At 44.2% G+C, this 14,414-nt stretch overlaps 3 protein-coding genes across 3 annotated transcripts; all 3 read right to left on the bottom strand.

Annotated features, from left to right (window-relative positions):
* Positions 1–1,325: 1,325 nt before the first annotated feature.
* Positions 1,326–4,330, bottom strand: DSM5745_03795 (uncharacterized protein; the record flags this gene model as incomplete). Its single annotated transcript, XM_026745811.1, has 5 exons — positions 1,326–2,657; positions 2,711–2,979; positions 3,036–3,224; positions 3,318–3,935; positions 4,003–4,330. The coding sequence occupies 5 exons, from the start codon at positions 4,328–4,330 to the stop codon at positions 1,326–1,328; spliced, it is 2,736 nt and encodes a 911-aa protein (XP_026606677.1).
* Positions 4,331–9,809: 5,479 nt separating this feature from the next.
* On the bottom strand, positions 9,810–10,633 carry DSM5745_03796 (sugar O-acetyltransferase; the record flags this gene model as incomplete). The annotated part of the gene is made up of 3 exons (XM_026745812.1): positions 9,810–10,173; positions 10,232–10,468; positions 10,533–10,633. The coding sequence occupies 3 exons, from the start codon at positions 10,631–10,633 to the stop codon at positions 9,810–9,812; spliced, it is 702 nt and encodes a 233-aa protein (XP_026606678.1).
* An 893-nt stretch (positions 10,634–11,526) lies between these two features.
* DSM5745_03797 (Zn(II)2Cys6 transcription factor) lies at positions 11,527–13,194 on the bottom strand (the record flags this gene model as incomplete). The annotated part of the gene is made up of 2 exons (XM_026745813.1): positions 11,527–13,078; positions 13,130–13,194. 2 exons carry the CDS (start codon positions 13,192–13,194, stop codon positions 11,527–11,529), a joined length of 1,617 nt encoding a protein of 538 aa, XP_026606679.1.
* Between the last annotated feature and the right edge of the window lie 1,220 nt (positions 13,195–14,414).

A 14,414-nucleotide genomic window follows, 5' to 3' on the forward strand; every position in this document is an offset into this window, starting at 1 on the left:
TTAGGTGACTAGGACGACAACGTCGTCTGGTGTAGAATTAGGACAAGGGAGCGTGTCGTATGCGCAAGAGCTGTGGTCGGAACCGCGGAAAGGAGGGACGACCGGCGGAGCGCGCGAAACAGCGACAGAGGTGGAATGTGGATGACGGAAGCAGGAGGAAAAAGAAATGAGGCTCAATTAGGTGATGAAACAAGGAGGAGTTTGATTGAGGGACAAGTTGACAGCCTTGAGGGACAAGGGGATGAAAAACGAGAGAGGAGAAAAATGATCAGCTCCTGAGAAGGGACCAACTGATGACTGGTGAGACAAGAGGCTGAGCAACGACGCACGGGTGGCGCGCGGCTGGAGGTGCTGAGCTTCCACCAAATAATTGCTGTCCTTGTCGCTACTCGCTAGTATTTCATTTACCATTATTGAAACGGCTTGATTATGAGCGAGTCCCTTAATTTAGTCCATTTCTCTTTCTTATACAGTCCCCGCCGTCTTCAGGGGAAAACTACGGAGCAGGCTGATGGAGGCGCCTTCGGATTCCTGCGCAAACCTTGACTGTGACGATCGTCCGACTCTCCTTTTTGCGAGGCTGGCCGCAGCAACGACTTAGTTTGTACTATGGGGTTATCGCAGAGAGGGTCTCAAGGTGTTCACGGCCGTTTGATGGTTATTTTGATGCCTTAGAGAGGCAGTGATTTTCTTATTGGCTGCTCGCCGAGCTTGGGGCTGAGAATAGAAACAGTCCATTCCTGATTAAGTAATCATGTATATAAGCCTGAAGTATACACAGCCTTGGAAAAGGAACACCGCATCGCAATTGCCTCCCTTCTAAGTATGTGTTCCTGATCTCGGTGGGCTTCGTACATTTTTTTTTTCAATGTTGTCAAAAAGACGCCTCGGAATGGAAGTGTCTCGCCGGCGGCTTGTCCCTGGCGTTGACTCGGGCTGAGGAGGGACCGCTGCGCCCGCCAAAACTATGGCAGTCTCTTTTTCTGATTTCGAAGGAAATGAGGCGTAGATCTTAATGTTTGAGTCTGTTGGGCACAGTACCGCGTTTGCAAGTTGCACGATGAATTTCATTGTCTGTCTGGCTTCTTCCGTTGCACCAGTGTTGTGCTGGGCCTGGGCGGAGGCATACATGGTGTTCAGTGTCTGATGGTTATTTGCTCTCTGCACTTCTTCTTTCAGTCTGTCTTTGAATGCTTATTCCATCGCATCTGCTTTCTCTTGATGACCATGGCGTCTGTGCGTAAGCCACAGCATGAACATTGTCAGCGTGATATTCATGTACTCTTCTCCAGAGACCTCTCTTAGTTCATCCAAAGCCTGAACCATCAAGCCATCTCGAGTGATTGACCCACCAGTTTTTCTGCTTCTTTCGGCTCCTGAAGTTTTTGACAAGTAGAGGCAAGCTGACTCCCGATGTGGATAACCTTGCTGTGATTGAACTTATTATCAAGTTTAGCGATCTTGATTAATCTAGCAAATGAGCCTTTTGCTTTGTCTAGCAGTGAGTTCAAACGAGGCAGGGACGCCAATGCCACCATGCTGTCCACAGTACTGAGGTGATCAGGACCGAGTGTCTCCTCTCGCATACTGAGTAGCTGTGAAAGGGTGATTTCTGCTTCTTCTGTTTTTCTCCGTACTTGGTACGACAAGCCAGCAACTGCCATATAATCCAAGGTATTGCGGTGGTTAGCCGCGATCCGCGTCTGAACATTTATCGCATGTCGATTCAGCTCTTCTGCTTCGCCCCATCGACCTTGCATCTTGTATATAGACGCAAGGAGAACCTCGACAAAAATAGTATCTTCGTGTTCTTCCCCAAGCTCGTCTTTGCTCATCTTCAAGGCCTTGATCGCCATTTCCTCGGCCTTCTCGAATTGGCCTAAATCTTTGTACGTTGTGACTATGCTGGCCATGGAGTCTACTATGAGGGCTGGGTTCCTATGACGGATGCACTTCTTTCGAAGCTCAAAGAGTTTGGTAAACAGTCTCAGAGCCTCGCTGTACCGACTATTCCCGGATAGACCATATGCTACCTTTTCGAGCAACCAAGGATGGTCATCCAGCACAATTTCTTTCTCACTTAAAAGAGACATAGCATGAGGAAGATACTCGTGCTGCATTTGCCTATTTTCCTGGCCCCGACTAGGAAAGAGATCACAGACGCGATTTGCTGCTTTGTTCAGACTGTCCGTGAACTCTTGATTCTTCCGCATCCAATTCCTAGTCGCTAGGCGCACAAGACGATGCATTGTCAAGGGTCCTGATTTGTCGCGTGCGGTGACGAAGGAGAAGTTCAACAAGTCCCCCACGGCCTCCAGCTTTTCCTTCTCAGATGTGGGTTGGGGGAAGAAGCTCTCCGGGATTTTGTGGTGCCTGACGCAGGCCATAAGCTTCAGGTAAATCGCCGCTAAGGGGCTGATGTCCGAGATCTGAGAGAAGGATATAAGCCATGTCGTAGCAACGGGGCTGGACGTGTCAAGGTAGCGCTCTCCGCCGTGGAGGCCGGTGTCCAGCAGAGCGAGGTCATCAGATTCCTCTTTCTCAAAGAGCTCCATGTACTTGAATAGCCCGATGTTTTCGTTGCGGCGCAGATATGAGGCCGCTTGTGCGATGGCCAGAGGTAGGCGGGTGAGTCTCTTGAGAAACTCGGACGTTGTCTGTTTGTCGTTCAGTCGGGCTTGGTCTTTCAGTTTGTTCCGCAGAATGTCACGGCAGTCTCTTCACTGGGCTCTGGAGCTTCCACAATATCACAATAGGCGTCCAGAACAACGCTTCGGTTGCGCGTTGTGATCAACACTTGGCCGTTCTTGCTCTTCGGTAGGTCGGCTTCAAGGTCCTCCCAAATAGACCGACTGTCGACGTTGTCTAGCAAAAGCAGCCACTTGGTGACGCTGGACTCAAGGTGAGTCGCGACGTGCTTCCTTGTCTCGGATGGGTCATCAATGCGAACTACCAAAGCCTGCAAGATGTTCTCATAACCTTGCTTGACGCTCTCAGTGCCGGCGCATGAGATCTAGAAAAAGGAGTGTTCTCACTCCTCTCTCCCATTTGATGAAGCAGCTCGGCGGCCAAGTCGGTCTTCCCTATTCCGCCGAGGGCGAACACTGCTATGGTTTTTGGTCCTTCTGGCGATAAAATCTTGCTTCGCAATTTCCTGATGAGTTTATCGCGGCCCACGAAATCTGGGTTACGGGAAAAAGGGACAGCCCAAAGGCTTTGAGTGACTACGAAGGACGGTCATTAGCACCAAAGATCTTAGAACTTTGAATAAATGATGGTCTGTTGCTAGTACTAACATTAGCTCGAAGTCTTCCAACATTTCGTCAGAAATGCCTTTGCAGCAGATGCTCCTGTGGCACACGAATACTTTCTCCATTCGTCGTTCTTGTAAGCATCAGCGAAGTCGCTTAAGCCTTTTATTATTATGCAGGGGACTGTATAGTCCCAAGCTCCCGGACCCTCCATCTCATAGGCAATGACTTCGTGTTCCCGAGCCAAGTTATCACGAAATTCGGCCGATTTAACGACTTGATCCCCGGATGCGAATCTTCCTAGATGGAATTGGACCACCTCCACTCTACCTTGTCTAGTGCTGGTTGGGTCTCTTTCGGTGACCCCGGCGGTGCGATCGAAAACCACTAGTTCCCTGGATACTGCCTTGCCTTTGTCGCATGGCTCAACGGCTGTCGAGCTTTGTTGTTCGTGGGGGCCGAATTTAGCGCAAGGGCGCTTGTAGCTCTCATTCCGGCTTTGCAAATAGATGAGGTTCGACACGATGACGGTTTCGAACATGGGGCGGTCAATTTCCGACTCGAGTAGCTTCAAAAGAGTGGAAACCTCTCGATTGTGTTCTTTGACGATGGTTGTGCTTTTGAACCCTTGTTCGAGAGCCTTGCCGCGGTCATGTTCTTTCATACTCTGGGATATGATCACGTCTATTCACCAAGTTAGCTAACGGGCCGAGTCTGGAATATCAAGACTTGCCTCCATAAGACCTCTGACGCTTTTCACCAGGCTCGGAGGGTAGTGCGCCACAGATACCAACTATAAGAACGATCTCGATCTTGGTATAACTGGTCCACATGCTAGACATGATACTAGCGGCGGCGGCTTTCCCCGCCTCCTTGGCCTGGCAAATCACGATATTGTGTCTGCCAATGCGCCCGTTGGTATAGAGGTTCTTATCCCCCAAAACTTTGGGGTACTTGCGCGAGGCTCTGTCGTACTCCTCGTCAAGAAGGAGTCTCATGGCATCACTTTCTTCGGACAAGGCGCACACAATAGCAACTGTGAAGTCCTCGCGGCGCTTGGGGACATTGAAGGCACTCATTTCGTCGAAAGAGAAGCTGGCCGATGATCTAACGAGAATAATAAGGGGATAAAAGCGTAGCTTTAGGCGTGGAGCGATAGGAGATAGTAAGTTGACTGAAACTTTGAAGGTAATGATACAGCTTGCCTGGGGAGGAGCTAGTTTATCCCACAGCGGGCTCAAGAGCCAGTACCTGCAAGGCCAAAACATGGCGTTTGAGTACCAGCTGGCAGCGGATACCGGCCGTAGTAGTCGGGTCTGCATAGTAGGCGCTAAGCTAGGGAGAAGGCTGAGCTGCAACAAGGCCACGGAGTCAGCGAAGAACAGAGGCGATGGGTTGGTGGAAGCAGTACTCCGTAGAGAAGATGAAGTATACATTACAGATACCGTCATCTTCATCTACCAGCAAAGGCGTGATAATTTACGCCGATGTGAGGGCTTGAAGAAGAGGAACGATGCACCTGGCACGCAGCCTGTGGCAATCAGCAAGGCCGACCAGTCTCTCAACCAGATCCTCAACCAGGCCAGTCATAATAGCCTAGCTCTCTCCTCTCAATCTCATATACCTCTTCCGTCTCGGAGCACCACTGCTGGGGCAATTCCTGTAGTCTAGTTAACAGTGCAAGAAAAAGCAAGTACATGTTTGAGAAGATCTGCCAAATGACCACGTCCAGGGCTTATGGCCGTTCATTCTGGGATTCCCTTTGGTTGGTTGGTAGTTTCGTGATGTAAGGCGAGGCTCTAGCTAACATCAACTTGATGGGAACCCCTGAATCTGTTTACCTCAACCCGTTGTATTCCCCTGCAGCTTCTTAGGCCATGTTGGTTAGCAAGCACAATCCTCTGGGAAAACATCACAGATTATCCTTAATTGCGGCCACTAAAGGTAGGCACTGCTCTGTCTGGACACCTAAGCGCTCTGATCCACCAATGACTCCTTGCGCTGGTCAATTGAGCGACAGGAAGGGGGCTGCCCAGTGTTTGGTTGTCAGCGCTTTCAGAGCTTGCCAAGGAGTTGACCCCACGTACCTATCGACGTTCCTCCAATCATCTGAGATGATTTAACGCTGTCAGTTCAGAACTTCAGATGGGAATACCGTCCGTCCGTTGAGATCAGAATCGAAGGTTTCATGATGATCTACTCCGTATGTGGCCGTGAGTGATGTGTTCGGAGGCCCAGTCGAGACAACGAAGGCGCTGATCACCTGCCAACGCTAGGTAGAGCGGCCCACCCATTACTGAAATCCCACCCCTTAGCGAAACGCACTTTTAAAACTTTATTTTTAATTGCCTAGTATTAACTCCTTAACTTTAACCATGTATAACTTTACTAATTTATTATAAAAATATTTAGTAAGTAGTTATTTAAAATTAGTAAATAAAAATTTAATAAAATATTTAAAAAGTTTTTTTAAATAAGGGCCGCGAGTTACCTATAATTTTATTTAATTTATTTATACTAAATTTATAATTATTATCCCCTGGTCCACGCTGGTTATATAGCTTTAAAATATTTAAAATTAATAATAAGCTACTTAATAAAATTAGTGCTATAAAAATAAATATATTATAAAAAAAAAGCCTGTAAAATAACATGGGAAGACCCTATAATATATTTATAAAATAAGGTTATTTTAATTATAATTATTTAAATAAAAAAAAACTAAAAAACATGGTATTAAGCTATAAATAAATATAGCCTATCTTAAATAACTTTCTAGTATTATATACAAGGCTATTAAACTTATTAAAAAGCTTATATATTAAGGTAAAAGCTATTTTTAATTAAAAAAGCATTTTTTAGGCGTAATATATTATATTAGGTTAAATTTAACTTTTTTTTAAATATTAAAATATTGCAAGACGCTGCTAATATTTTATATAAATAAAAATATAAGTGGTTAGGCTGTAAATTTAAATTAATTAATATAAATTAATATAAAGCCTTCCTGTAAAAAAATAAAAAATTTATTATTATATAAAATAAAAAGCTAGAATATAAGTGCCTTTACCAGGCTAATTTTAAGATCCTTAAGTATTTTATTAAGTTATTTAAACACGTTAAGGCTAAATATAAAGTTAACTATAAAAATATATAAAATATAAATAAAAAAGGCTTTATATATAATATTTTTTTTAGCTATTAACATATAGTTTTTTTTATATAGCTTATAAAAAATTATAAAGGATTTACCATAGTTAGTTCTTAAGGTAATAATTAAATATTTATTATTAAATATTACTTATTTTTTAGCCGGTATCTATCCCTAATAGTTATTTTTAAAAGTAAGAAAATTAATTTAAACTAGCTAATAGTGTTTACTTTAAATAAAAAGGTGCTTTTTATAATTTAAAAAAAAATATAATACCTTAAAGCTAGCCCTTAACTAGCTATATAATATTTTTATTTTATAAAGTTTTTATATTATTTATACTTAATATAATAAGTGTATTAAATTTTTTTTACGTATCTTGTTATTTAATAGCCATGTATTTTATATTAGCTTTAAATTTTTTTTTACTTATTAGGATTATAATATTATACTAGTTTATTTACCTTTTTATATTATTTATTTTTTTTAACTACTTAATATTAGTATATTTAGCCCTTTATCTACCTAATACACTTAAAAAATATATTAAAAGTTATAAATTAGCTAATATAATATTACTTAATAAAAGTTTTTAAAAATTTTTTAAAAGGCTAAAAAAAAGGCTATATTTATAAATAATATTTAGTCTACTTTTAAAACTACGGGGATCTAGCTAATTAAGCTAAAAATTATATATAATAAAGCTAGGATTAAGCAAAAAAAAAAGTAAAAGTAACTTAATTAAAAAATTATAATACCTATTAACTTTACACCTAACTTTACGCCTAACTCCTAATATAAGCAGTTTTTAAATAACTATAAAAATATAATATACTAGCTTAATATATTACTTATAAATTCCCCTATAACACAAGCCTATATTATAAATAAAATTATAAATTAATAAAAGGCTAAAAATTATAATCTTCTCCTAATTTGCAACCACGGCTATTAGCTTTAAAATAGTTTTTAATATTAAAAAAAGCTTAATAAAAAAAAAATTAAGTAGCATAAATCCCTACGCCTTAGCTATGTTTTTAAGCACGTAAATATTATTAAGGCTTAAATAAAGCAGGAAAAAAAAAAAAAAAAGCTATCGCGGCGCTTAAGCACGCTAAAAAAAAAAAATATAAAAAGGCCAAGAAACATAAGAAAAAAAAAAAAAAATATAAAAAAAAGGTAAAAAAGCGGCGCTGCTTAAAGGCTATTAAAAAAAATAAAAAACATACTAAAAAGGCTGTAAAAGATAAAAAAAAGCGCCTTAAAAAAATTACTAATAAAAAGGCCAAAAAGGCGGATTAAGAGGCTAAAAAAGCGGCTAATAATAAAAAAAAACGCCTAAAAACTACTAAAAATAAAAAAAGGTAAATTAACAAGGCTATTAAAAATAAAAAAAGGCGCCTTAAAAAAATTACTAAAAATAAGGCTAAGTAAAAAAGGGCTATAAAAATAATAATAAAATATAAGGCTAAATAAAAGGCTAAACTTTTTAAGTAATTTATTAAAAAAGCCTAGCTATTAGGAGCTTTATTTATTTTTTTATTATTTTTTATTTTTATTATACCTTTAATACCCCTGCGAAGTTAAATATCCAAGCCTTTTTTATTTTTATTTTTAATATTATAAAATAGTTATATAAACTTAACTCCTGCAAGCTAAATACCCTTAACTTTAATTATTAAAATACCTAGTTACCCTAGCTACTATAAATATAATAATTTACTAGCTAAATATAAGTTCCCGGACTTTTAATTAAATAATAACTTTAAAAGTTTTATAAACCTTTTTTAGTTTTATATAAAGTATTATAAAGGCTTTTTATAAAGCCTTAATATATTTATTTATAATAGCTTTAGGCTTTATAAAGCACCTTTATTTAACTAGCATTAAAATTTATTAAATAATATAAACCTATAGTTAATTAAGGTTAAAAATTTAACTAAGACTAGCTAAAAAAACTACCTTAATAAAATTTTTAATAATCCCGCCATGCAATTAATTTAAATAAAAAAAAATATATTATTAAATAAAGTAAATTTATAGCTATTTAATATAGCTTAAATTATTATAATATTATTATATTTACATTATTAAAATACAAACTCGTGAAATAATAATTTTAGTATTATCTTTAAAAAGCAATTTCGCTAGTGGGTGGGATTTTGGTAATGGGTGGGCCGCTCTACTTTGACCGATCTCCTGCAATCATTCCTGACGATCCCGAAGGTCACGAAGATGACCAGCCTGAAATCAGGCTTTGAAGCATGAGGTCTTTCCCCTCGATGATGAATTACGCCAGGGTTGACTGACATACGGGGTAGAGATACTGCGAAAACGGCTCTCTCACGCGCGTCCTCAATTGGCCTCGTACCGTATTCTTCCGTATCATGGAAGCAGCCTTGACTTGTACCACGCCTCCGCTTCTTCAGATGTAACCCATCCATACCCGAGATGCGCTGAGTGCTGTCTAATCTACTGATTATACCAAGCTCATTGCACGCGGCTTGGATGGTGCCAACAAAGAGGACCTTGCTGTAGAGACTGGATACGGACACCGTTGGTGCGGTATATGCCACAACATGGGGTTCCGCGGGGGCGTTTTATGGGCTTGGTGCGATTCCGTCTCGATGAATCGGAGGACCGCGGAAAAGGGGGCTCATTGAGGAGGTTGCGTCTGGCCTTATGTCTCTTGCGACGTAGCCTTTATTGTCAACGAGCATCACTAGGAAGATTACGTGATGGTTCCCTCAATGGGCTCTGAGAAATGATACCAAGTCTGCTTCTATATTTGACCTCAAATATGAACATATACGAGTAAAACAAGAATGAGATCTCATGATCTGTGCCGAGAAGTACTATACCACCATAGACAGAACTGAAGCAACCAGCCCAAGGAACCATACTAACCATAATAGCCCCAGTGACCACTCCTATTCCACGCTCACCTATCTCCTCCGCTCCCCTCATCATCGATATCCCCTACAGCCTTGAGACGATTCAACTGCACTTTAGCCTCCGCATTTCCATCACCAGGGAAACCCGTCAAGACAGGTGTTATCTCTGCAAGTTTATTCTGTACACCCGCACGGTAAGGGAAGTTATTATCTAACGTTATAAGGTGCAGGGTACGGATATACAGGCCATCTAGCGATAGGGAGCGGTTGGGGGGTCTTGTAATTGACGATCAAGGCCTGTGATGGTTGCCGCTCAGCTCTGCTCGCGACTCCGATGGCACAGGTCCACGATCTACACCATTATCATCAAGGCGCTATCTAGGTCTTACTTCTGATCTCATTTGCTCTTCCATATTCGGAGAATGCCAGCAAATCCGACTCCGTGGTTCATCTAAATTGAGCACAGAGCCAGGATCAAACCACTTATGTCCATAGCCCGGCACTTCCTGCCAACTACCCCGACTTCTCCGGCAAATCCCTCCACGGATTCTTCGGGTCCTCCATCTCCTCCTCCGCAGACTGAATAGTCTTGCGCACCTTACAAGGATTCCCCACCGCAACCGAGAAAGGAGGGATATCCTTCGTGACAACAGACCCAGCGCCAATCGTGCAGCCTTCTCCTATCTTCACTCCAGGCAGGATGATCACATTCCCACCAATCCAGCAGTCATCCCCAATAAACACGGGATGCCCAAACTCAACGAACTTGCGGCGGGATAGAATACTCGTGTCATGACCCGCCGTGTAGATGGAGACATTCGGTCCGAACTGGACACGATCACCAATGACAATCAAGCTCGTGTCCAGGGCCGTAAAGCTAAACATAATCATCAGCCTAAAGCTAGATACTCGGGCAATGGAGGAGAGACGCATACTTGAAATTCACAAAGCACTCCCTCCCAATAACAATATTACACCCGTAATCCGGCAAGAAGGGCGGCTCGATGAACGTGCCCTCGCCAACTCGCCCAACGACATTCTTCAGTAGCTCAAATCGTCGGTCTGCGATCTCTTCCCAGGGCACGGTCTTCGTGTCGACGCTGTTGTAGTCGCTTGCTACGCCGCGGCAGCGGTGCCGGGCTGCGACTAGCGCGGGGAGGAGCGGGTTGTACCTGATTGATTAGCGTAGGGTTCGTGCCGCGGTTTGGGCTTAGTGGATGAGGAACGTAAACGTACATCATACCCGAAATCATCTTCTCGTAGTCCTCGCACATAGGAACATGCTTCAGCTCGCGTGCGATCTCAATGATCTCGGGTCTTTTGGCGGGGGCGGCCATTGCTGTTTGTGCTACACTGAGTGTGGGGTATGGATTGAGCTGGGACTTTGATCTGGGTTGCGGTTAGTGTCCAATTCGGCTGGCGTATGGATATGCTGGGAGATATTGGAGCCTGGAGACCTAGGGATGCTGCTGTCTTGGATGTCTGAGTAGAGGGTGAGATGGGAGTTGAAATAATATCGTCGTCAGCAAACAATCTGGTGCAGCCTTAGGCACAAATAGAGCATAACGCTATACCTATGGTGGTTAGCGCCGCTAGCTATCAGCCAATCATGTGCTTGGGCTATAGTATGCTGGTTTTCAGTCTGATAACACGAGCACAGGCATAGTAAGGTTACACGCACAAATCTTACGTTATTTATATGTGCAACCGCTCTACCCACCACGGAAGCCAAGTTTCGAATTCTTGGCCCTCCACTTAGCGTGTGCTAGGTGTAAGATGAACGTATCTTATCTTATAAAACACCATAAGAAGGTCCAAAAACCCTGAAATTCAGCCACATTACACCTAGACTATTGGCTTGGCGGGACTTGGCCATGAGCCAAGTATTCGAAACTTGGCTTCCGTGGTGGGTATTAGTGGTGGAAAGAAAGCTCAAAGCTTGGGACTCGAGCCATCAATAGAAGGAGATCAGACACTGAGAAGCCTACAGTTCAACCTCGTTCCCGAGCATGTGCCCGTTGTAAAAAGTACCTAGCTGTCTAGCTACGGGCTTGAGCTTGGGTCATGGGAGAAACTTCGGCTATGGTAGACCATCTGGATACCCTCTGGATAGATGATTGGGCTACTGTATATGCGGAATCAAATGAAGCAAGATTGACGGGCCATCCGTCAATTGAGAATGCAGATGTATAGGAAACAGCAAGCCAACGCTAGTACGACTAGAAGAAAACTACCACTCAACCATATAACTTCTCATCTTCCATGGCCCATCTACCCCCTCGGGCTTCATATAGAGCAGGACCTGCACCGGGTTCGGCTTGAAATCCTTCGGTTGCACCTCCTCATACACTCTTGCCAATGAGCTAATGTCTTTTTCGCTTGTCGGCGGCTCCGAACATTGACTCTCCTCAACCTCAACAACAAGTTTAGCGACATTTGCATATATCCGCGCATCCCAAAACCCCTCGCGCTTGGAGTAGTGAAGGAGAGTATTGATCGCTCGGCGGCGGAGAGACGGATTCCTACAGCGGACGGCCGTGAAATACATGGGTCCGATGATTTCACCTTCGAGGGAGAAGACTGATTTTGCTTGTTTTGTTTTCGCACTGTCGGTAGTCGTCGCTGCCGTCGAGTCGGGACAGAGAGAGGTTAGGCGGATAATCTCCTCAGCGTAGCATACCGCGGACTCGAAATCGACGGTGTATCTATCGTATCCATGCTCGTCACGGTTTAGCACAACTCTAACCCACATCAGTGCAATATAGTAGTACACTCGGAGTAATAGGGAGGCGCAGAGATCTGATTGTTGGATGTTCGGTCCTAGTTTGTGGAGAAGTTTATCGTGTGATGATCGCCACGACAGTATTTCAATGAGGATCTGCTCTTGCTCAGCTTCTAACTCAGCTTCGAGTGCTGGGGGTCGTTTTTCGCGCATGATGCCGACGGTGCGAATGTAAAGTAGGGCTTTTGTCATTAGTTGGTCGAGTTGCGATCTTGCTTCGGGCCAGTTCATGAAGGTCTGCCCCGGCCTGGTATCTAACGAATCCATGCTCAGTGGCATCAATAGACGACTCATAAACGCTGCTTGGAGATTGAGTCGGAGGAAGAGGTCGCGGAGTTGTTGGTATAGCTCGCTGGTCCAAGCTGAGCCCGGTGGCGTGGACTGTTCATGCTTGTAAATTATCCGCAGTCCGGCCTCGATATGATCCAAAGCCTCCTTCCGGTTCCCTCGCAGCATCTCCAGACATATAAACAGACAGCACGCCGTTAGCGTGAGATCAATGTTACCCCCTCGGCTCTGCGCAGAAAGCGACTTGACCAGTGTTTGAATGGACTTGTTATACTCCTCAAGCACGAACCGCTCCGTTGGTGCTGAGCCGCCCTCCCTCAGGACAACTGCATCGCCAGCTTCTTCTGCAGCACTAAGCTCGACTCGCTCATGGATCGCCCCAATGGCAGTAATAGCATGCCGCACGCTTGGCTCATACTCCCCGAACTGAGGTATAAGGTATGACCACAGCTTGCTATCATAGAAGCCAGAGAAAGCATGCGATGTGCGCGTGTTGAAGAAGTCGACGTAGCGCCTCTCGGTCGGACTCTCCTGTCGTAGAATAAGTCGGTGGTCTGCGCTCAAGACGTTTCTGTTGAGCGGTTGGTGGCGCTCGGTGATGCGCTGGCGAAGTTGGGTCTGCGAGACGTTATCGTACCCGTCGCACTTCCTCCCAGAGCTTTGGCATTGCGTGCAGTAGGGCTTGGTTTCGTCACATTTTACATGTCGAATCCTGGGCTTGTCAGTACGACTTTTGCAAGGTCGGCGTTGACTTGCGCCTTACTTGCATGTGATGCAGCCGTTACGAGACCGTGGTTTCGTTAGCCTTCTTGTAGCTGTTGTGGCCATCCTAGTTGAGGTCTGTGCTTGAAGAGAGAAAAGAAGCACGCAAAAAGATGGAGAAGTCCAGGCTTTACCCCAGCTGAGACCTAGGCAAAGCAATTAGATTGTTCGGTGCTAGTTTGGCCCCAACGCGCAATGTGGTGGCTGAGCCCTGGCTGGAGCCGCAGGACCCTTACCATTTTCGCCATTTTCTTGTCCTCTCGTCTCTTAGGAATGTTGGGGGCCTAGATTGAGAGCCCATGAAAGAATTCAGCTCGTTTAGCAGCGCAAGGCTGGATAGGAAAGGGTCCGATCGCTGTTGAGATCAAGGCATCGTTGCTAAGATGTAAAAGAGAAGCAAATACGCCAATAATAAAATGCAGGAGCCCCGCTTATACAGAATAGTTGAGAGCCTCATGGGGTTATACGTGAAGTTCCGCGACAGGCCACTGTCGCTGAGCTGGACATCCGTCGTTTTCTGTGCACTCTATAAACCCGTTATTCTAGGTATCAGGCGGCTCGGCAGCCGATGTCTGTTCAGGAGGCGAGGTCGTAGATGGTAACGCCTGCGTTCTCTTTCTTTGCTCCCAGACAGCCCATGCAACTGACGCCAAAACGATAATGCCGAGTGGAACACCAACACCAGCTCCGACCACGGTTTCATAGCATGTCGAGCTTGAACAGGTACCTGTGGACGGTGACAATGGTGTTGAACATGATTCATTCGAAGAACCTGACACTGAGGCCGTGGTCGCATTAAACGAACTGATATTTGCCAACAGAGCATTCCCCGGTAGCGCCTCCGCATCAGCAACAGTGAACGGCTCGCCGTCCCGACACGTCGTACCCGAAGTCGAGTCATTGCTGCCGGAGACATAGCGAGAAATGCCGCTGCAGGACTGACTACCGCTGTACAAGCTCGTTAGCTTACATGCAAAGTTACGAAGAATAGGGTACGTCACGGTGGAATATGAGTAGATGGACTAACCACAGTACTGCGGGCACCCCTGGTCCCACTTCTGGTCCTTGCAGGCCCCTCGCGATAAGGTGTAGGGCTGATTTCTCGTCGCTAAGCAGAGGCCATTTGACATGCAGAGGTCCCTGTAGTCGCAGCACGAGGTATACTCCTCGCCCGAACAGGGCAAATTTGTCTCGGCCTGAACACCATTTGGAAAGTAACATTTCCTGGTGGAGTTTGGGATGGTAAATGATATGGGAAAAGCCGGTGCAGGAACCTAAAGGTCGAA

The sequence above is a fragment of the Aspergillus mulundensis genome (assembly GCF_003369625.1).
Source record: "Aspergillus mulundensis strain DSM 5745 chromosome Unknown scaffold_2, whole genome shotgun sequence".
Taxonomy (NCBI): Eukaryota; Fungi; Ascomycota; class Eurotiomycetes; order Eurotiales; family Aspergillaceae; genus Aspergillus; species Aspergillus mulundensis.